The 24,989-nt window shown below is 34.6% G+C and overlaps 1 protein-coding gene across 1 annotated transcript in view; it reads left to right on the forward strand.

Annotated features, from left to right (window-relative positions):
• LOC131531911 (V-set and transmembrane domain-containing protein 2-like protein) overlaps positions 1 to 24,989 on the forward strand; it is a 64,972-nt gene that overhangs the window by 30,107 nt on the left and 9,876 nt on the right. Inside the window, exon 2 of the mRNA XM_058763097.1 lies at positions 20,572 to 20,741. Coding sequence (XP_058619080.1) covers positions 20,572 to 20,741 — 170 coding nt within the window. The remainder of the gene's footprint in view (positions 1 to 20,571; positions 20,742 to 24,989) is intronic.

Genomic DNA, 24,989 nt, shown 5'->3' on the forward strand with positions numbered 1-24,989 from the left:
TAATCTTTGTTTTTTACTAAATAGTATAGATTTATAATATTGTATATAGAACTATATTTGTATTTACTTTTATATAACATATTTATATATTTAAACATAAAAATGATCAGCCAGTTTTATTTTGCCATCATTTTCTCTAAATAAAAATGGGAAATATTCCCTACCTGACATAAAATGTTTATTTATTTATTTATTTTTTAAATATTTAACATTTTATTTTTTTTATGGTTTTAGTTAATTATAATAACCCTGATATCAACAGAAGCAAAACACACAGCTCCTAAATAGCATATAATCAATATATTGACTTTAAAAATGTACTGTTTTCTGTTCCAGAGATTGTACAGAATATTGTGCATGCGTTGTAGTTTGTTATTATGGCAAAAGCATATTCACACATGAGGTTCACATTTGACTTGTATGTCACTTAGTTCGTCTCTATATTTGCTATTCTTCAAAACCCTCTGTCAACAAGGAATTTCAGTAATTGTGTTGATGAGATGAACAGTGAGGCACTGGGCTGATGCAGAGTAAAGAAGGCTTTACTGTATCTGTGCACTAGTGGCATTCATTTATAGTGAACGAGTTAGTGTTTGTGCGTGTGTGTGTGCGGCGTCAGGGGATAATTATAGCTCACCTCCTACTTACACCAGCAAACAAATCCATCATTTGCTTCTGTTCTGTATCTCATCTGTGCACTGATTCCTGCTGGATTAGTTTGTTAAACCGGTGGAAAATGCGGACTGACGTGTGTGAGTTTTGACTTGAGACAGGAGTGTTTCTAAACACACACCTGTCTCAAAACTCTTTCCCCAAACCTGCGAGTCTGCTGTTTACATTGGCAACATCCTGACTGACACTGAACCTCATAAATAAGTGATTGGAAAGTAAGTGTGCCACAAAATAGCGCATGTGAAGCACACAGGAGACTCGACTCACACTTTACTCATGGTAGAGTTTGGCATTAGCATATTGTTAAGCTAATGATGCAATACTGTAATAAACAAAACAAATACACAGCATACTGTATGTGATGGGTAAAGCATTTTTAAGTAGACCGCCAAAACTTTATATTGAACATTTTTCGCTATATGAAATTGATGTAGAATTGAAATATTTATGTATTTAGAAATCACCCGTCATCTTGGATGAATAGACTATTTTTATGCTTATTATAGCAAAAAATTGTTTTACTATACTATATAGCAAAAAAATGTTTTTACTATAATGCTAAAAATACAAACACAATAATGGAATTTATTTTTAATATGATTTATTATTACATTGTATCATTTAATTTTTACATTTAATATTTATTTCTATTTTCAATTAAATTGGATGAATAATGAATAATTTTCAGTTGTAATCAGTATTTTTACTATACAAAAATAAAACTGTAAAAGAATAAAAAATACATATCACACACAGATGTGTAATTCTATTATTTGGTCATTTATTCTATTATTTATTATTACATGAGATAGTTTAACTGTATATTTAATGGCTTTAATATCAATTGATTCATTTAACATCAATAATTTCCAGTATAATAATCATTCTTTTGACCATCTTGGATGAGAAGTTTTATGTCGGCATGTTGCTTATACTGTGTTTTTAAGCTTAGATTAAAAATATTGTTCATTTTACTATAACGATAAAAATACACAAAACACACAATAATGTAATTTAATTTTAAGATGTATTTATTTATTTTTTATTACCTCATAATTTCCTTTGGTTATTTAATCTTTATAAATATTTTTATTTTTAATTAAAATAAAAATAATTTCAGTATTATAATCAGTATTTTGACTCTGTCTCCAACATGAATTGTAATACTTTTAATTTTAGGTTTACATGAGTATGATGCTTATACTGTATTTTTTTCATGCTTATTATAGTAAAAATATTGCAAATGTTTACTAAAAGGATAAAAAGCACACACTATTATGTAATTTTTTTTTATTATTTGTTATTACATTATTTTATTGATTTATTTAATAGGTCTAAATTTAGTAATAATTTTCAGTATAAAAATCAACAATTTGAGACGATTAGTTTTTTTTGTGGGCGGGGTTTTGTAAGAAAGTGGGTGTGTCTAGAACAGTTGACATCACTTACAGCACTTTTAAGTGTATGTAACGTACCCTGCATACTTACAGTGTTAATCAGCATTTGTGTGTATGTTTGTGTATGTTTCTGTCTTATGTGGCTCACTAGGATTTCTCTTCTCTTGCTCTCCATCTCTTATTTCTTTTCAGTCCCGCCAGCTGCTGTTTATCATCCACCTCCTCTCATCTCTATTTGATGTCTTTGTCATTTCCTCCTCTCTTCCTCTACTCTCTCGTTCTCTCTTTTCATCCCGGGTTTTATTATTGGCAGACAGCGGCCTTGTGTATCTTCACACGAGTATGAATCCATGCGGCGCTGGAGTGACGGCAGACACTGCTGTGATTCATATCAGCAGATTCAGAGCTGATATAATAACCGAGGATAATGCGAGTGAGCCGCGGCACATTCATCATTCTGAGGGCCCGTGTGTCCTCCTGTCCTCCCACTGACACTCATAAAACCCCGCGCTCTCTTCATAATACAGACCCACCGCCTGCACCATCGGTCCGATCCGAGCGCAGGAGACAGACGCCGATGACCAGCGTGTGATGATGCAACCGCTGTGAAAACCGCTGAGCTGTGAGCTCCCTGAATACCAGCACACTGCATACTGTGCAGTATACACTGTGATGCCTGCTGTTCTTGGAAATAGTATAGTTGTGATCTGGATACCATATGCTTTCTACTTTTTTTTCCTATGTTTATACTGATTTTATGAACATGAATTGCAAAGTTTTGTCCAAATTAGTTAAAAATAAAAATATTAAATAAAATGAATTTATATAACATAATAATAAATAATAAAATAATAATAACATTTATAACAAACCACATATATCTGTTTATTTATTTATTGTTGTTGTTGTTGTTGTTATTATTATAAATACCAATATAAACCAGATTAATATATGGTTTAAAATTTGTATAAATAATATTCGTTTATTTTTTGTTTTCTTATTAATATTACATTATATAATTTCTTTTCTTTTTTTGTAAATTTTATGTATTATATATATTTTTTTTAATTTTTTTTTTTTTTTTTTTATAGAAATGGGAGAAAACTTCACCATTAATATTCTTCAAATCAGTATAAATAATATTTTTGTACATTATCACACACTAGAAACAATACAGTTTACAGTGTATGCTTTGCAGAATGCAGTTAGTACGTTTATATTCTTTCAGCACACTGGCTGAATTCAGATTAACATACTATTTGTACTATTTCTGTCACGTAAATATATAGCAAAACTAGTAAGAATAGCATTCTAGTATACTGTTACAAACTCAGCCGTGACCTTTGAAACACTTCATATGCAACGCTATATATAACACTATTCAGTATGCTACTCTGTTGTGATTTGATGAGAAGGTCACACTGCTCCACCTACTACAGCTTACACTGGTTGGTGTTTTCAGATGATTCAGAGGCATAGTTTAGATGTTTGGGTTGGTTTGTAGCTTTAGGGAGTTTAGATGCTGTTCACTAGTAGAAGATGCTTCTTCAGTCATATTTATGCTGTGAGATGTTAGAAAAACCTTGGAGATTCTCTTGTTTTGCTGATTTTGGATTCAGGTTATTAGTCCATTTGTGTTATAAATAGTATATTTGTGTTTTTCAGCATATCATCTGTATCTTCATCAATTTATGCAAATTCACCATGCTCATTTCTGCCAAAATATCATGCTTACTATACAAAGAGGAAAATCATATTAGGCCAACTCTTCATTACTCAAGAGACTTCATAGAGTTGAGCATCAACTTTTGTTCTTTTGGTCTTGGTGCTGGAAAGACATGAGGCGGGAAACAAACGCACATCCGTATGACACAGGGGTGCGATAAGGCAGAAATATCATATCACGATTCATGATTTAATTACGATTCTTTGTCATGTTGGTTTTCTATTTTGCAAGTTGTCTGAGCATTACAGCCAAGCTAATTTCCTATTATAAAGACAAAAGCTTTCAAAATATTAAAAAGAATGGCAGATATTTAGGCCAAAGTGGGTGAAGATAAAAATCTTTGTCATTATTTTATCTTTGCTATTAAAAAATAAGAACAAGATACACATTACAAATACACAAAATATACAAATAAAACAAACAGGGCTGTATTTTCAGGTACAATAGGTGTATTTAGTAGTAGCATTCAAGGAATTGAATATAAGAAGAAAGCACTATATAGAATGATTCCTATTAAAGCAACTATTAAAGTTTTTCAGTCAAGAATAGTGAATGATTTTTCTCTTTGTGTTTTGTTGTTTTATTAACAGTAAAGGAATAGTTCACTGGTCAATTCTGTCATAGTGTTTTATTTTTGTACATTATCACACACTAGAAACAATACAGTTTACAGTGTATGCTTTGCAGAATGCAGTTAGTACGTTTATATTCTTTCAGCACACTGGCTGAATTCAGATTAACATACTATTTGTACTATTTCTGTCATGTAAATATATAGCAAAACTAGTAAGAATAGCATTCTAGTATACTGTTACAAACTCAGCCGTGACCTTTGAAACACTTCATATGCAACGCTATATATAACACTATTCAGTATGCTACTCTGTTGTGATTTGATGAGAAGGTCACACTGCTCCACCTACTACAGCTTACACTGGTTGGTGTTTTCAGATGATTCAGAGGCATAGTTTAGATGTTTGGGTTGGTTTGTAGCTTTAGGGAGTTTAGATGCTGTTCACTAGTAGAAGATGCTTCTTCAGTCATATTTATGCTGTGAGATGTTAGAAAAACCTTGGAGATTCAATTGTTTTGCTGATTTTGGATTCAGGTTATTAGTCCATTTGTGTTATAAATAGTATATTTGTGTTTTTCAGCATATCATCTGTATCTTCATCAATTTATGCAAATTCACCATGCTCATTTCTGCCAAAATATCATGCTTACTATACAAAGAGGAAAATCATATTAGGCCAACTCTTCATTACTCAAGAGACTTCATAGAGTTGAGCATCAACTTTTGTTCTTTTGGTCTTGGTGCTGGAAAGACATGAGGCGGGAAACAAACGCACATCCGTATGACACAGGGGTGCGATAAGGCAGAAATATCATATCACGATTCATGATTTAATTACGATTCTTTGTCATGTTGGTTTTTCTATTTTGCAAGTTGTCTGAGCATTACAGCCAAGCTAATTTCCCTATTATAAAGACAAAAGCTTTCAAAATATTAAAAAGAATGGCAGATATTTAGGCCAAAGTGGGTGAAGATAAAAATCTTTGTCATTATTTTATCTTTGCTATTAAAAAATAAGAACAAGATACACATTACAAATACACAAAATATACAAATAAAACAAACAGGGCTGTATTTTCAGGTACAATAGGTGTATTTAGTAGTAGCATTCAAGGAATTGAATATAAGAAGAAAGCACTATATAGAATGATTCCTATTAAAGCAACTATTAAAGTTTTTCAGTCAAGAATAGTGAATGATTTTTCTCTTTGTGTTTTTGTTGTTTTATTAACAGTAAAGGAATAGTTCACTGGTCAATTCTGTCATAGTGTTTTATTTTTATACCATCACTTACTCACTCAAAAGTTGTTTTAAACCTGAATGAGTTTCTTTCTTCTGCTGAAAACCAAACAGTTGCTGGTTCATGGTGACTTCCATAGTGTTTTTTTTCCCTACTATAAAATTCAATGTGGACCAGCAACTGTTTGGTTAACCATATTCTTTAAAATATCTTATTTTGTGTTCAGCACAAGAAATAAATTAATTCAGGTTTGGGACAACATGTGGATGAGTAAATAATGACAGTAATTACATTTCTGGGTGAACTATCCTTTAATGACAATCGGCAGCATGTTCAGTACTGTTCCTTTAAGAGTTGCACGCATCTAATATACAATACAGGCACTCATCTGTTTTCTCTCAACTGTTTACTTTCATTTTAGACATAACCAACTACATGTCTATGTGTGTTTTGACAGTATTAGTGCAAAAGATAACTTAGTTTAGTAATCAGGTGCTGTTTTACAGGCTTTTTTAGTGTGCGCGCTTAGAAAAGCACACGTCAGAACAGCACGTGAATGAAACGTTTAACCGGCAAGGCAAATGCAAATAATGTACTTTTGTGATTGCGAATAAGTGCAGTGTCCCGTGAGAGTAAATCTACCGCTGAGTTAACACTGATGTGAATGTATGTGGTGTTGTACAGTAAGTTATATTGATACGGCGGCGCCAGAACAGTAAATTTATAGAATGTACGCTGGAGCACGATACTACAATATTCTTCAAAAGCAGATCGTGGAGACATTTTTATTGTCCACGATCAAAAATCGTCATATCGCACACCCCTAGATGACGTAAACCGCATGTAAGCATACGCATCACTACACTGCTCATGTGCGCAAGGTATTTTTTTAATCCAATTGAGAAAGTAGTTATATTCATCCATTTACATGCTTATTTTTGTTTTTGATTGAAATGTCATTCGGATCAAGCCCAGTCGAATCGGATTGATTGAGGTGCCTTGCATAAAGATTTTTCAGTCCGACTGAGCCATCATTACAATTATTAACAGATTATTTGGGCGTGTATAACGTAGTTCTCGTCGCAGCTGTTCTGCTCACGGCCGCACGTTTTTTTCCTGCTCTCAAGAAGTGATTAGAAGTGAGGAGCCACCTCTGGTTTCCAGGGGCAACTGGAGCACTTGACTGCTACTAGAGCTCATATGTGAGGGTAAGTGTTGGCGGGCTGCAGATTAAACGACACATTTGCTTTGAAGTGAAGCTCTTAGTCTCGCGTTTGACACGCTGCCGTCAAGAATCACGTATGTGAAATTTCAAATATTTTCTTTCATCTTAAACCGCGCTGACCCGCCCAAGAAACGCAGCAGCTGTATTACTATAACAAAGTTGAGTGCGTGATGTGAAGTCTAAACGTTGGATTGTTTTCTGAAGTGCTTTTCTAGAACTACATGCAATCTGCAGCTCAAAAAGTGAAACTAATCAGCAGATGAACTAAATAAGTGCGTATTAATGTATCGTTTGGGCCACAGCGGAAATCTCTCAGTTGGCCTCCGTATAGATTGTTTGCCTTGCCGATCGCTCTGCTTTTGTCTCGCAGCGTCGCGCCGTGATATAACGCGTCTGCCAGCGGGACTCACTGTGTTTGTCCAGGCTTTGATGAGGTTTGAGGAGGGATCTCGCACGCTTGCGTTTGTGCCCCTGCGGAGCTTTCGGGAAGAAAAATGTCCCGAGACATCAGACTTTCTGTTTGGCAGGATCATGAAATCTGAGTGTTTTCTCAGATCTGACTCAGATCATCTGAGCTAATTTCTCATGAACTCATAGTTTCTTCTTGAGGTTAGTTTTATGCAGTAAATGTGATAATTATTACACACACATACATATTAAATACTGTAAAATATGTGACCATGGACCACAAAACCAGTCTTAAGTGTCAATTTTATGATATTGAGATTTATACATCATCTGAAAGCTGAATAAATAAGCTTTCCATTGATGTATGGTTTGTTAAGGATCAGACAATATTTGGCAGAGAAACAACTATTTGAAAATCTGGAATCTGAGGGTACAAAAAAATCAAAATATTGAGAAAATCACCTTTAAAGTTGTCCAAATGAAGTTCTTAGCAATGCATATTACTAATCAAAAATGAAGTTTTGATATATTTACAGTAGTAAATGTACAAAATATCTTCATGGAACATGATCTTTACTTAATGTCCTAATGATTTTTGGCATAAAAGAAAAAGAAATTTTTTGACCCATACAGTGTATTTTTGGCTATTGTTACAAATATACCCCAGCGACTGGTTTTGTGGTCTAGCGTCACATATATATATATATATATATATATATATATATATATATTTATATAAATAAAATTATATATAATATATTTAATAGTGTTTTATATAGTGTTTTAGCCTATATATAGTGCTGCTATACATAGGGGAAAATCTAAAGTGTAAACTTTTGGTCTTTTGATTAAGAATTACATTTTTAAGAGTTGTTTGAGTTCATACTAAGATTTCTGATGTTTACTGCTTGAGGAAATCTGAGTGCAGTTTGAGACATTTTCAAGATGTTCTTCTGAAACTCTAGAAGAGACATGTAAGAGATTGTAAGAAGAAACATTGATTAAAAAATATATAAAAATATATATTTTTATTCATATGTATAATATTAATATATTTAATACATGTATATTATATGTATGTATATATATATATATATATATATATATACACACACACACACACACACACATATGTATGGATGTGTGTATGTATATATATATATATATATATATATATATATATGTGTGTGTGTGTGTGTGTGTGTGTGTGTGTGTGTGTGTATACAGTATATATATATATATATATATATATATACACATACAGTATATACACACAAATATGTATGGATGTATATATATGTATATATATACAGTGCCCTCCAAAAGCATTGGAACAGTGAAGACAAAATTGCTCTGTTGGCTGTGGAGTCAAGACATTTACAAATATGATGAAAAGATGAATATGAGACAAAACAGAATGTCACATTTTATTATTGGTTGATTCAACACACAGATGTTTTACCAGCTAAGAAGTTCAGCACTTTTAGATCTGATGTGAGCATAAGTATTGGAACAGTTGCCTCACAGGTCTTTCTGAGTGATCAGCTGTGTCCTGTTGCATTAATTCTTCAGATATTAAAAGCAGGGAATGTGTCGTATCAGTTATATCCATTACTTCTGCATTCTGAATCTTGCATTCGATTTGGATGCGAAAAGAAGTCGTCAATTAAAGCTCTAGCAAAAACAAAGGGCATGAAGAAATCAAGAGTTTGGAAACCACCAGCGACACCAGCAACCAACAACGACCTGATCAGCTGACAAAACAACAGTAGTTGATGACAGACAAATCATAAAAGCTGTGAAAATGAACCCTAAAAGACGTGTCTGCAAAATAACCAACAACTTCCAGAAAGCTGGGGTGATGCTCTGACAATCTACTGTCCTCAGGAGACTGACACAGAATTACAGATGCTACACAGCAAGATACAAACCTCTGACCAGCTCCAAAAATACAAAGGCAAGATTAGAGTTTGTAAAAAAGCACAAAGGTGAGCCAGAAGAGTTTTGGAACTGTGTTTATGGACCGATGAGACAAAGATGAACCTTTATCTAAGTGATGGGAAAGCAAAAATGTGGAGAGAAAAAGGTAACTGCAATGATCCCAAGCATACAGCCTCATCTGTAAAGCATGGTGGAGGTGGTGTCATGGCATGGGCATGCATGGCTGCCTCTGGAACAGACCCTCTCAACTTTACTGATGACTTAATGTATGATGACAGTAGCAGAATGAGTTTGGAAGGGTACAAAACCATCTTGCCTACCAATATTCAAGAAAATGCCACCAGATTCATTGGGAAGTGCTTCATATTGCATCAGGACAATGATCCATAACACCTGCCAGTTCAGTCAAGGAGTTTATCAGGGCAAAGAAATGGAAAGTCTTAGATTGCCCAAGTCAATCTCCAGATTTAAATCCGATTGAACATGAATTTCAGCAGCTGAAGTAAAGGCAGGAATTCCCCAAAACAAGCAACAGTTTCAATTGGCTGCATTGAAGGCTGGGGAAAGCATTTCAAAGGATGAGACCAAGAGTCTGGTGATGTCTATGGGTCACAGACTCACTGCTGTGATTGTGTGCAAGGGATCTGCAACTAAATAATAGCTTTTAATCTTTTACATCTGCCTTAAGGTCATCAGTCCCAATACTTATGCTCGCATCAAATGTGAAACTCTAAAAGTGCTGTTCTTTTTATTTGGCAAAACATGTATGTGTTGAAAAAGCTAATAATAAAATGTGTATATATATATATATATATATATATATATATATATATATATATATATATATATATATATATATATATATATATATACAGTGGTATGCAAAAGTTTGGGCACCCTGTAAATTTTCATGATTTTCCTTTATAAATCATTGGTTGTCTGGATAAGAAATTTCAGTTAAATATATGATATAGGAGATAAACACAGTGATATTTGAGAAGTGAAATAAAGTTTATATGATTTATGGAAAGTGTGCAAGAATTATTTAAACAAAATTAGGCATGTGCATAAATTTAGGCACCACAAAAGAAAAATTAACTCAATATTTTGTGCATCCTCCTTTTGCAGAAATAACAGCCTCTAAACGCTTTCTATAGCTTCCAATTAGAGTCTGGATTCTGGCAGAAGGTATTTTGGACCATTCTTCTTTACAAAACATCTCCAGTTCAGTCAGGTTTGATGGTTTCTGAGCATGGACAGCCCGCTTTAAATCACACCACAAATTTTCAATAATATTCAGGTCTGGGGACTGAGATGGCCATTCCAGAACGTTGTACTTGTTCCTCTGCATGAATGCCTTAGTAGATTTTGAGCAGTGTTTAGGGTCGTTGTCTTGTTGAAAGATCCAGCCCCGGCGCAACTTCAACTTTGTCACTGATTCCTGGACATTGTTCTCCAGAATCTGCTGATATTGAGTGGAATCCATGCGACCCTCAACTTTAACAAGATTCCCAGTCCCTGCACTGGCCACACAGCCCCACAGCATGATGGAACCGCCACCAAATTTTACTGTAGGTAGCAAGTGTTTTCTTGGAATGCTGTGTTGTTTTTCCGCCATGCATAACGCCCGTTGTTTTGCCCAAATAACTCTATTTTAGTTTCATCAGTCCACAGCACCTTATTCCAAAATGAAGCTGGCTTGTCCAAATGTGCTTTAGCATACCTCAAGCGACACCGTTTGTGGCGTGTGCAGAGAAAAGGCTTTTTCCGCATTACTCGTCCATACAGCATCTCCTTGTGTAAAGTGCACTGAATAGTTGAACGATGCACAGTGACACCATCTGCAGCAAGATGATGTTGTAGGTCTTTGGAGCTGGTCTGTGGGTTGACTGTGACTGTTCTCACCATCCTGCGCCTCTGCTTATCTGAGATTTTTCTTGGTCTGCCACTGGCCTTAACTAGAACTGTGCCTCTGGTCTTCCAATTCCTCACAATGTTCCTCACAGTTGAAACTGAGAGCTTAAATCTCTGAGACAGCTTTCTGTATCCTTCCCCTAAACCATGATGTTCAACAATCATTGTTTTCAGGTCATCTGAGAGTGGTTTTGAGGCTCCCATGTTGCCACTCTTTAGAGAAGATGCAAAGAGGAGAAACACTTACAATTGGCCTCCTTTAAATACTTTCTCATGATTGGATTCACCCGTGTATGGAGGTCAAGGGTCACTGAGGTTACCAAACCAATTTTGAGTTCTAATAATCGGTGCTAAAGGTATTGAAATCAATAAAATGACAAGGGTGCCTAAATTTATGCACATGCCTAATTTTGTTTAAATAATTCTTGCACACTTTCCATAAATCATATAAACTTTATTTCACTTCTCAAATATCACTGTGTTTATCTCCTATGTGATATATTTAACTGAAATTTCTTATCCAGACAACCAATGATTTATAAAGGAAAATCATGAAAATTTACAGGGTGCCCAAACTTTTGCATACCACTGTATATATATATGTGTGTGTGTATATATATATATATATATATATATATATATATATATATATATATATATATATATATATATATATGTATATGTATATATATATATATGTGTGTGTATACACACACACATATATATATATATATATATATGTGTGTATATATATGTGTGTATACACACACACACATATATATATATGTATATATGTGTGTGTGTGTGTGTGTGTATACACACATGTGTATATATATGTATAAATATTAGATTTATTCACTAAGTATTATCTATACAAACCCTAGGGATCTAATGTTAGATGACTTATTTTTCTCCCTTAGAGTTAACTACTATCTGGCGTTTGCATTATAGTAAACACTGAATGAATGAACGAGTGGTTTTCAGTGCTTCATATGGCTGAATGTGTAAAGCAGTCTTGCCGCTGACACTCATGTTTTCTCCTGCGCGACAGTGAGATGTCATGATACATGTGAGCAGAGGCAGCAAGCCCAGTTTCCATCCTCTCTTCCCAGATTTGACAGCTGCTCTCAGTTGATGTATTAGAAAGTCTCCTGGCATCATCCTTACTTTACATCATTACTATAGTAACCGATGTAGATATAGTGTACACTAGATATTGAACAAACAGCTCAGATTTCATCTCGTAAAGATCGAGACCTGGTGAATATTACTATAATTAAGTAGTTGATATTTGATGATTGTTAATCTCTTTGATGCCATGAACTCTCCTCAGAAATTCTTGTAAGTGCAGAGATCTGCAAAAAATTATTTCTGAGTAAGTTTTTATTTAGTAGATTTGACATGTTTGACTTTTGTAAACTTATATAAAAATCCCTATTTCATTTATTAGCACTGCATATTTAATATATGCAAGTATGTGCATATATACTTATTTAATTAACACTGCATAAGACTTGACTTTCTAGATTGTCTTGAAAAACTGGCAGATATATATTTCTTTTTTAAATACTTTAAAACAAGTGGAGCAATATGTGCAGAAACACAAAATACACGTATATAAAAGATCCATTAATGAAACTTTTTTTTTTTAAATATCGCTACTGGTCAAAATTTGAAATAGTTAAGATTAATATTTGAAATAGTTAAGATTAATATTTGAAGAAGTTTACATATGATTTTGTTTTTGTTTCTGAAAGAAGTATTTTCTACTCACCAAGGCTGTATTATTTAATAAAAAATGCAGTAATATTGTGAAATATTATTGCAATTTCAAAAACAAAAAATTGTTCTTTATTTGAATAAAGCTATTTTAAAATGGAATTTATTCCTGTGATAAAAGCTGAATTTTCAGCAGCAAATATAATATTTTAATATAATAATATTAAAAATCAAAATACTGGTTAAAAATAAATAAAAAATAACACTTATTATTAATTTATTATTACAAACCTTTGAGTAGTACACACACACACACACACACACAAACACACAATTCTCAATATTAATTAACTGTTAACTACCACTTCTGATTCAGTAAACTCCTAATTTGCAGCTTATTAATAGTTAGTAAGGTAATTAGGCTATGCAGGCATTAATATGTGACCCTGGAGCACAAAACCAGTCATAAATAGCACAGGTATATTTGTAAGAAATAGCCAACAGTGCAGTGCATTGTATGGGTCAAAGTTATCGATTTTTCTTTTATGCCAAAAATCATTGGGATATGAAGTAAAGATCATGTTCCATGAAATATTTTGTAAATTTCCTACCGTAAATATAACAAAACGTAATTTTTGATTAGTAATGCATTGCTAAGAACTTCATTTGGACAAATTTAAAGGTGATTTTTTTCAGTATTTGATTTTTTTGCACCCTCAGATTCCAGATTTTCAAATAGTTGTATTTTGGCCAAATATTGACCCTTATGACTGGTTTTGTAAACTGGCTCCAGGGTCACATATGTGTTTATAAGTACTAAAAACTGCCAGTATACTAGTAATATGCATGCTAGTTATAGGGAGAATTGGTCCTTAAAATAAAGTGTTACTATATCTGATTAATATTAAATTACTAAACATTTCCCATATTTCCACAAGTGATGAGCAGGAAAAGATCATGCATTGCATCTTGTATTGGATTAGTTCATAATCAATCGTAAATGAATAAGCTTGTGCATGTAAACATGGTGAGTCGATGTGATTTTATGATAGCTGTGCATTTGTTAGATTTGGGAGCAGCTCTGATGTTGCAGCGTCTCAATTGTGTTTCACGGCATCTGAGCGCAGAATAAGCGTACGGCGCTTTGATCTAAACTCAATCAACCAGAGATTCAGATTTCAAAGAGACCTGCCGCCTGCTTCTTCAAATGAGTGTCTCCCTGAAATGAAGCCGACCTCCCCTCCGCTGAGATATTTAGGGCATTTCCCGCTCGTCTCGTCGAGAGTGGCCGAAAGCGGCTGGTTTTCATTAAAGAGTTTGCTGGGCTGATGGACTGGGTCGATCACTGAAGGCGTCCTCTCTGTCTCTGATAGAGACGCTGATTATGCGCATGTCGCTCTTGTATCTGATCTGCCTTTTTTCTGTTCCCTGTGAAATAATGATGCCCCAGGACCCCAATTATAATATGCAGATCGGCTAGCAGTAATTACAGGAAGCGCTTGCCTGTCATCTTCGTCCCAGAGAGACTGCGGCTCGCATCACAAGAGCTTTTGTGCAGAGAAAATCTCACGGATGCATTCAGCCTTCAACAACAATCAGACACCACACCATCTATCTATCTATCTATCTATCTATCTATCTATCTATCTATCTATCTATCTATCTATCTATCTATCTATCTATCTATCTACCTATATCTATCTATCTGTCTGTCTGTCTTTGTGTGTCGTTTTATCTATCTATCTATCTATCTATCTATCTATCTATCTATCTATCTATCTATCTATCTCTATCTGTCTGTCTGTCTGTCTCTGTCTATCATTTTATCTATCTATCTATCTGTCTGTCTGTCTCTGTCTATCATTTTATCTATCTATCTGTCTGTCTGTCTCTGTCTATCATTTTATCTATCTATCTGTCTGTCTCTGTCTATCATTTTATCTATCTGTCTATCTATCTATCTATCTGTCTGTCTGTCTGTCGTTTTATCTATCTATCTATCGTTCTGTCTATCGTTCTGTCTATCATTCTATCAGTGCACTTGTGCAAGTGAAAAATACACTGGACTACTAGATTTTGTACGTTGTCTGAAGAAAATATGAAGGTATAAATATGAAGTGCTTTCCTGTAAAGAAGCTGCAGCCATGCACTTGCTAGAGATGGTTGTAGATGGTTTCTTACTGGTCTGAAGTGAAAAGAGTTCAGTCTCAATTCTCTGTGATATTCTGGTCTTTAGATTTGACTCAGATTGTAAGAAACACTCATTGGTTTAATGATAACACAGTGCAAATCTTTGCCTATTCAGATGCTTTTTTTTAAAGCTCAAGAGCTGGGATTTCAAACATTACAAAGTTTTTTTAAGCAGCAATATTAAACCATTTAAAAAAACTTTAAAATCTGAAAATTGGTTTAAGGAATTTCTGTCTGGATTTTAAGGCTTTTATTTGACTTTCATCACTTTCTATGTGAACGAAAACATTAGCTATCAGTCAGTCATCAGGAACCATCATTTCCTTCATTTCTTCATATATTCGTTCATTACGCTTCACGATATAAACTCATTTTACACATTATGAACAAATGTCTTATCTCCAGGCCACGATCGGAGCGTGGACAGATTTCCCAGCATGCCTTTTGTCTGGACGGAAGTCTCGGGAACCCCCCGTGGGTTTGACAGCGGCCCCCACTGCGTCGGCGGCCGTTTGAATGGGATTATGGGTAAATGAAGAGGCGCTCTGGAGGAAGCGGTTAAGAGGATTTGGGTGTGTTATTAGCCATATGTGGAGGGATTCTGCTCAACACGTCTTCATCTCACACAGAGCTCGTTTCAGCAGCACATGCTACCACACATCACGTGTGTTCAGAGCTAAACTGGACTGGAAGTCTTTCTCATACTAGATTTTTAATGCATTCACACTACTCTTCGGTAAGATATTTTAATAGTTTTGAAAGAAGTCTCTTCTGCTCACCAAGGCTGCATTTGGCTAGTTGACAAATAGCCAGTAAAAAATGCAAAACAAATTATGGTCAACAACTTCGTCAATTCTTTCATTCTTGTTTTTTTTTTTTTACATTTTTACTGAACTGTATCATAAATTTGTCCTATGGTGTGACATAGCGAAAATTAAGAAAAATAATTTCCTCTTAATAATACATAAATAGCATGAGAGAGATTTATCTTCATTGTCAGACACTTATTTTCATATAGTGTTATTTATTTAATATGAAATTATAATTAACATAATTGTTCTAATTAACATAAACTTCTATTTAATTTTGAACATGTCAAAGGAGAAAGAAAGTTTAATATTGATACAAACAATATCAACATGTTCAAAAATGTATCAAAAATTCAGTCTCGTAGTCAATCATAGGTGCGTTTCCCAAAAGCATCGTTAACTAAGTATGGTTGTTAGTTCCATTGAACTCTATTGGTAACGATGCAACTTGCGACCATAGTTGTTTTTGGGAAACACAACCCAGTATGTTACTGAAACTCTTCTAGCTACATGTGCGGCACAGCTAAATATGATTGATATTCAAACTATATTCATTAAAATGTGAATGGATTTTTTTTTTTTTTTTACTATATGGGTACTCTTTTTAAGGCATCATTTTTATTGTATTTACATTCTGCATCATTCTCTTAGGATCTCCTCCCTTCTGTGGATCCCTGTTAATTTTCGGTCTATATTTCCGTGTCCTCTTTCTTCAACTAATTTCTCTCCCTCAATTCTTTCTGTCTCAAAAACAAATGATCTCATTTTATACTTATGTTCATGACACTTTATAACAGTAAAAGTTTTCTGCAAAAACATCAGAAAATAGTTTAATTAATGTAATTATTGCATTTAAGAACACTGAAAATGATCACAAAATAATAAAAAGGAGATTATTTAATTATTTAAAATGCTTTTTAAAGAGACCTTGTCCTATTGTGTGACATACAAAGGACAACAAAACGTAACACTGAGAGAAAAATTGACCATGTGCACATTTCACGGGCTTCACAGGGCACTTCAGTAACACGACCATCAATAGGGTCCTTCAACTAATTAAAGTTTTCTTTTTTTTAAAATCAGGATATTGTGTCACACCATAGACCATGGTTTTCAGAGACAACCTACGCTTCAACCTACACCTACGTTCCTACGCTTTCAGAAATATATAGATGAAAAAAATGATTGCCATTTACTAAAATAGACATTTATTAACATTTTTATGCTTTTCTTTTAATTTATAAAAGTTGTAATTTACTGAACCATGCTTGAGATAGTCACACCATATGACAATTTTGAGATTTGTCTCAAAAATGAAAAAAATCGAATAACATTGCAGCTTTTTATAACAACAGGTCCATGTAGGACAAAGAAATGTCTAACCATTTAATGCATTTTAAATAGCGACAATATTAATTATATTCATTTAATGCCATCTCATGTCAACAACCCATTTATTTGATCAAAAATACAGTAAAAACTGCAAAATTCTTAATTATTATTACAATTTAAAATAACTGTGTTCTATGTGAATATAAAGCTGAATTTTCAGCATCATTACTGCAGTCTTCAGTGTCACATGATCCTTCAGAAATCATTCTAATATGCTGATTTGCTGCTCTGGAAATGTTTCTGATTATTATCAATGTTGAAAATACATCTACATACAAGATATTCATTTGATACCTTTATACTCTTAACTATTATTTATGTATTTTACTCATCTCATCTCATACTCGTCTCATATTACTCATATTTTTACACACTTCTTTGGATAGGGGAACATCTTGATACCTCAATGAAACATATCTGAGAATTCTGTGAAGTCTTCTGAGATATGAAAGATAAACCTTTGAGCAATAGTTGTACTTTATACTTAAATACTTGCATGGAAGGTTTTGTTGCCTTACTTATTAAATGCACCAAAGTAACACATTAAATAAATGTGAAATTTTGAAGTAGTAAGACTGAAATATTTATAGTGTTTAATATTTTATAGTATTATAGTATAATAAAAAAAATGTGTTTTCTTGCAAAACATATTCTAATAATCTTTTATTTAGTTGCAACAAAATCTAACATTAAATTTTGAAGTAGAAAGCCTATATTATCACACATTTATATCTTATTGTAAAACATACTCTGATAATTGTTTTATTTACAACTTTGAAAAATCATTTTGTACAGTGAATGTCAGGTTTGTGTTGTTCAAAGCCTTGATTAGTCTTATATCTGTAATGTCTTCCAGGGATTCATGGCTTCCTGTGGCCGTCGACGGTCAGGTGTGAGCGAATGCCGAGCGCTTTCTCTTTGAAGTGTGTGCATCACTTCCTGCAGGGCCTGTAAGGCTTGATAAGAGAGAGTCCCGCTGCTGAAGAAATGATTCCTCCACACTGATTTGCGCTCATTCTGACGCGTCTCTTCTGTGGTTCGGTCGGTGGACGGTGTTCACGGGAGTCATATCTTCTGAGCTTTGACGGGAAGGATAATTGAATTGTGTTTGTCTGAAGTGGCGGATGAGCTTGTTTCACTCACCGGTTCAGTCATGGGAAGCGCTGCACTTCAGAGTTTCGCTCGTGCACTTCTGAGAACAACTCTCTCCGGTGGCGAGATGCTTGTTTACTTGCGATAACTCTCTGAACGTTGGCTGATAACTCCGGATCTGATGTTGGCCGTTCAGGTTGATGGCGTTGGGCGTTTTCCAAAATGTTATCTGAGATGATAACAGCATCTTGAAAAAGAGAGAGGATTGAGTTGTTGGCTTTTCTCTTGCAATCTAGATCGGTCTCAACACAAATACGAGGTGTTTAGACTTCGTGTCTTGAGTTGTTAAAGAGATTTCACTTGTATAACAGTACAGAGAAGTTGTTTAGATGTTAAAGGGATTGTGCAACCAAAAAATAAAGTTATGTTCATCATTTACTCAGCCTCATGTCATCCTGCATGACTTTTTTCTTCTGTGAAACTCAAAAGGAGATGTTTTGCAGAATGTTCAGGCTGTTCTTAAACTAAATTAGAACTGAAGCCCTAAAAATGACACACAAGCACAACTAATGAGTTTTTTGAAGTAAAAATGATTGCTAAGTGCAGTGAACAGACTTCAATGTTTGTATTTGTATTTGTCAAATACTTTTTTCCCACCCCAGGCTTGATGCAGGGTTATTATAGATAACTAAAAACCTAAAACCATTAAAAAAAAAAAAAAACTCATTACTTGAAATGAAGTAAAATTAGCTGAAATAAAATTCAGCAACAAATCTCATTTTCATTTAGTTTAATTTGAAGTACTAAATAACAACTAAATCAATTTAAATTTCCCACTTCTGAAAAATTATATGGAAATATACCAAATAAAATGCTAAAACAGTAACTAAAATGAACAAAATGTTAAAAAAAAATACAATATAATTAAAGAATATTTTTTTAAAAACTATACAAATATGTCAGTAATATTAAAATAACACTGGATTGATAGTTATAATTAACAAAAAATAAATAAATAAGAAATAAAAATGATACATATTAGATGAAAAACCTTGTTACCTTGAACCACTAAACTGAAATAAAAATAAATTAATCATAAATAGTCATATTAACAAAAATCTAATAAAAGGCCAAAAGCACACAAAAATTAACTAAAATTAAAATGGAAACTGAAAATCTAAAATAAAGCTAATTAAAAATATTAATAAAAATTTGTATATAGATAATACTAAATATATAATAATTAGGGCTGAGCGATATGGCAAAAATATTAAAATCTCGATTTTTACGAACGTTTGACCGATTATCGTTTTTTTACGATTTTTAACTAGCCAACTTGAAAATGTGACTACAACATGATTCAAGTAACTTGTTTTTTATTAACCCTCTAGTTAAAGAAAATTCTATTCTAAGTGCGCCACACATGTAGATGCCAATATGATTTAAAGGCTAAACAAATCACTTGTTAAATATCTTTGCAGAATGATGCATGAACTACAACTATATATTGTACAAACTTGACATACATATTATATGTTCAGAAATAATACAACGAAAATACTTTTTATAAAAATCTCATAAGTCAAGGTAATTCAGTTTCAAAATGGCTGAAGGTATAACTCCAGTAGACTATTATTAACTATAAATGTTCTGTAAAAACAATGAACAGCAGCTTTCGGCCTGTCACCATGATGCAGACATGAAATATAAGACATGTAGTAGTGGTTCTTTACAGGTTTTTTATTCGATTGCGCTGCTTTTCCATAGTTTTTTCTATGTAAACATGGACACGTTTGACTGTTGCGCTCGCGTCTCTTGCAGCATCTCATGCATGAAACAGTCTAAATACGCAGTGCTCAAGTTAAAAGTTCACTCCCATCTTCTTGCATGTTTTTCTTATTCCACTGCCGCGTCGCATCTTTGTCAACACAAAAGTGCATTCTGTGTGATATGAGCGCGTCACACGTGAGTGGTTAATCGCGTGCGGTTGGATCGTTATTTTCTCTTTACTGTTATTTTGTGAACGTTTGGTAATATTTCTTTTCAAAATCACGATTCCTTGATTTCTAAAAAAATAAAATCATGGCAAAACATTAAATTTTAAATAATCGATAAAATCAGAAAAATTTGGTTTCTTTGTCTTAAGCAACCCAACATGCCACGGGACGGCAGTAGGAGTGTTAGGAGCTTGTTTGAAAGCAGTCACTGTTGTGATTTTGTTCGGCGCCGCTGAACGCTTCACCGTAACTAATCTGTGTTTGTTGTCCTGCAGCGGTGTTCACAGAGGTCCCTCATGACATCACGGCGCAGAGCGGGCAGGATGTGGAGATGGCCTGCTCCTTCAGAGGCGCCGGATCGCCCTCCTACTCACTGGAGATTCAGTGGTGGTACATCAGGAACCACAGAGAATGGACTGATAAGCAGACGTGGAGCACCAATCAGGTACAGGCAGCAATTACCCATAATGCGGCGCTGTTCTGAGTGATTGCTGAAATCGTGCGTGTTGTTGAGGAGAGGAGCGGAGCTTTACTAAATGATCAGAGAAATCATTTACACCTGCTGGACCAGAAAACAGGTGAAGAAATCCCTCAGACACCACCTAGCAACCACACAGAACACCTAGCAACCTGATAACATCTAAAACACCTAGCAATCATCCAGAACACCCTAGCAACCCCACAGCAATCTAGCAACCACCTAAAATACTAGGGGTGCTCCGATCAGGATTTTTGAGGCCGATCACAGAAAGCAGTATCTGCCGATACGATCACCGATACCGATCTTTTTAAAGACTTCTTTTTATCATGTCGAATTATTTATAGCGATGATCCTATCAAGATTTTTATACATTTATTCAGGGCCTGAATTTAATTTTTGAAAATCAATTCCACTCTTAGGTGACTCTTGTGAGAGGGGATTTTTTAATTTGCAGGGTGGAGGGCAGGCATTTTTTTAGACATTTTTTCAAAAATATATATTTATCTCACCTAAATATTTGATCATACACTGCATTTTTGTTTTGACAGTCATGCAGTTGTTGAACAATAGCTTACACACAGCACAAGCCTGATTCCGTGAGCTTTGTGTGAGGCGGCCTTTTACACCAGATTCACACATACTCCGTTTGTAGAGCGTATGCAGTTCATGTGCGGTACGTAAGCGGTGCAGAAACAGCATGGACTCTCATTGTGCTTTCACACGGGAGTCTGCAATTGATCCATGGCTGTTTACAACAAACACAACATTTATCCATTATTTTGATTTCAAATCCAAACATTGTTACTTAAAACGCTTTTTCAGCATTGTGATTCTTTTTTTTTTTTACACAGTACAGTAATACAATCTTTCATAGATGTATTTAAACACAATAAATATAAGAAACACATTATTCAATGCTTTTTACTTTTGCATTTACTTCTAGATTTATATATTAAGTTGCTCAAGCAAGTGGCAAAACATGTAAACTACTTTTCTTACATTATCACAAACATTCTAAATTAATACTTACCAGTAACAGAAACAGTCAGCTCTACTGGCTTTTCTTTTGCATTTAATTCTTTATTACAAGCAATCCTGCGGTTCATAAAGAACTGTGTTTTCCTACCTCCACGAGTGCCATCTATTATTGCCTTAAGTGCTCTTTTCCTCTAAACCTAGCCCAAAAGCCATAGCCTAGGCTATGTAGGAACGTTTTTGGTATGTAGGAACATTTATGGTAATAATGGTGTTATTACTACATTTTCTGTGTCAATCCATGTTCATATTTACCGCAAACAATGCGCTGTTACTTTAATTACTTTAATAGCGCATGCAGTGGAAACAATCTCTTTTCGATCTCAGATGCACCGCTCCTGGAACGCACCGCCGGACTGCAACTGTGTGCAGTCACTGTAGTGGGAACGCTTTAATCCGTTAACATGAGCGTGGAAACATACGCACTGCAGACGGAGTAATGTGAACCCGGCGTTATGTGTGTGCGCTGCGAGTGTGCATCAGCACCCGGTCTCCAGGATATCGTGTGAGTGCTGAATGGTTTAAACACTGGCAAGAATTAAAAATGGAATTTATAAACTTTAGTGACGATGCGACACTGCCTCGATTGTGCAAGTGACAATTCCTGTGTCAACTGTGCAGCGTGCAGCTCGATTATAGTGCAGACGCGATGTTATTTGAAGCCATTTGAGCATTTTGAGAGAGAAAGAGAGCGCATGCGTTTTGTGAAATTATGTCTCACAGAAAGTTTTCAAGTTACTTTATAGGTTATTTAATGAAGAAATATGAATTGTACCTCACCTTCAGCGTTACAATTATTTCACTTGCGCCGGACAGAGACTGAGACAGGCGCGTCATCAGCTTGAGATCGTTTTTTTTTAGATCTGCCTTCATAGAGACCGCCGATCAAACATCCAAAAGCGATTATCGGCCAATAGTGATCAGTAGCCAATCAATCGGAGCACCCCTATAAAATACCTTAGCAACCACATAACAAACAAGAAATCTGCGTTTCCCAAAAGCAACTGTGGTCGCAAGTTCTATCGTTACCAATAGAGTTCAATGGAACTAACGACCATAGTTAGCTAATGATGCTTTTGGGAAAGGCACCCCAGAACATTAGAAACCACCCAGAACTCTAATAACTACCTAGAACATCAGAGCAACCACACAGCAAACAAGAACACTCTAGCAACCACATAGCAACCAAGAACTTTCCAACAACCACCTAGAATGCCCTAGCAACCACCAAGAACACTCTAGCAACCACATAGCAACCAAGAACTCTCAAAGAACTACCTAGAATACCCTAGCATCCGCACAGCAATCAATAACACTTTGGCAACCACCTACAATACTTTAGCAACCACCAAGAGCACCCTAGCAACCATCCAGAGCACCCTGGCAACTTCATAGCAACCAATAACACTCTAGAAACCACTCAGAACACCCTAACAACGGCATATCAATAGAAAACTCTAGCAACCACCTAGAATACCCTAGCAACCAAGAACGCTTTGGCAACCACCAAGAGCACCCTAACAACTACCCAGAACACCCTAGCAACTGCATAGCAACCAAGAACATTCTAGCAACCACCTAGAATACCCTAGCAACACTAAAACACCCTAGCAACCAAGAAAACTTTGGCAACCACCTACAATACAAATACAAACCATTTAGCAACCACCCAGAACACCTGAGCAATCACATAGCAACCAAAGAGCACTGTATCAGTGTTGCAGTAATGAACACTCGTCTCCTGTAATGTGCACACATGATCTCTCAGCTGTCAGCTGTAGGTTGAGGGTTCAGTGTCAGCGTGTGGGGATTAATTCTGATCCAGAAAGCATAATGTTAGTAAGATGATAATCCCAGCATTTTGTCAGTCCTTAACCTGTGCAAATATCTGCCTGCAATTACTATTACTAACAATACACACAACAACATGAACGGCAGCGGCCCACTGTCACACGCCTGCAATTATACGGCCATTTCCTCTTCCTGTCTATGCTCGTGCCAGTCAAACGCAGCGGCCTATTTTAAGAGACTGAGAGAGAGGGTTCAACACACACACACACACACACACACACACACAAACACACACACACACACACACACACACACACACATACACACACACATTAATAAGCAGCTGTCAATCAAAGACTTCAGCTGCACAGCATCACCTGCATGAACACAGACGATCACAGACAGTGTAAGAAATTTAATACATTTCTATAGATGAAATACAATGGCCATACAGTCAGTTTGGACACTTAAAACGTCTGAATGTCTGCATTATGTATCAAAATATCACAGCAGCTGTCATTGATTGTAAAGAAAGATGCACATTACAAGCAAAACATTCGACTTGAAATGATCAAACAATAGATCTAGTGTTGACAATGAGTCATAAAGATATTGATGATGATATTCAAACATTTTAAGTGTCCAAATATGTTTTGGTGCTGCTTTGTTATTAGTAGGTACATTAGCATTATATTAGTAGATATCAGGGTGTTTCTACAACTATTGGTGTGTTTGATCCTGTGGACTTTTAGAAAATTAAAATAGTCTTAAATTATTTAATTTGTCTTCTAATAATGTCCAACAGTGGGCATGCATAATTATTCAAAATGAAATGCAATGTGGCTTAGTGCAATTAACATATTGCAAACTGTTTTAATTACAAACATATAAAAATATTAATATAATTCTGAAAAAATATTACAATTGGTAATAGTTCTTATTTTATTTTAATTTTTTATTATTATTATTATTATTATTATTATATTAATAAATAATCACAACATTTTGGGCAAAATTGTGCACCCTTGCAAACAAAGCACAGCAAACCTGGTGATTTTTCATTTTAAATCACAATCACTGTTTTTTCCCCCTAAATCCTGCAGCTGTAAACATACATAATCACAGGAGAAATCTTTTTCCAAAAATGTTCTATTTGTTATTCCACAAATGTCATTACCACATCTCAAAACTTTTTTACATTTTTTTTAACATTTTTATTTATTTACTTTTTTATATATATAAAATGACCATTTCATTGTAATTCCATATTTAGCATTGTGTATCCTAAATTAAATATTTTTACGTTTTTGCATCATTTGATGAAATTACAGCTTCATTAGAAATAATGCATAATAAATGTTGTCCTTGATACCTTTTTTATAGTTT

This window comes from Onychostoma macrolepis, chromosome 23, assembly GCF_012432095.1.
Source record: "Onychostoma macrolepis isolate SWU-2019 chromosome 23, ASM1243209v1, whole genome shotgun sequence".
Lineage (NCBI taxonomy): Eukaryota > Metazoa > Chordata > Actinopteri > Cypriniformes > Cyprinidae > Onychostoma > Onychostoma macrolepis.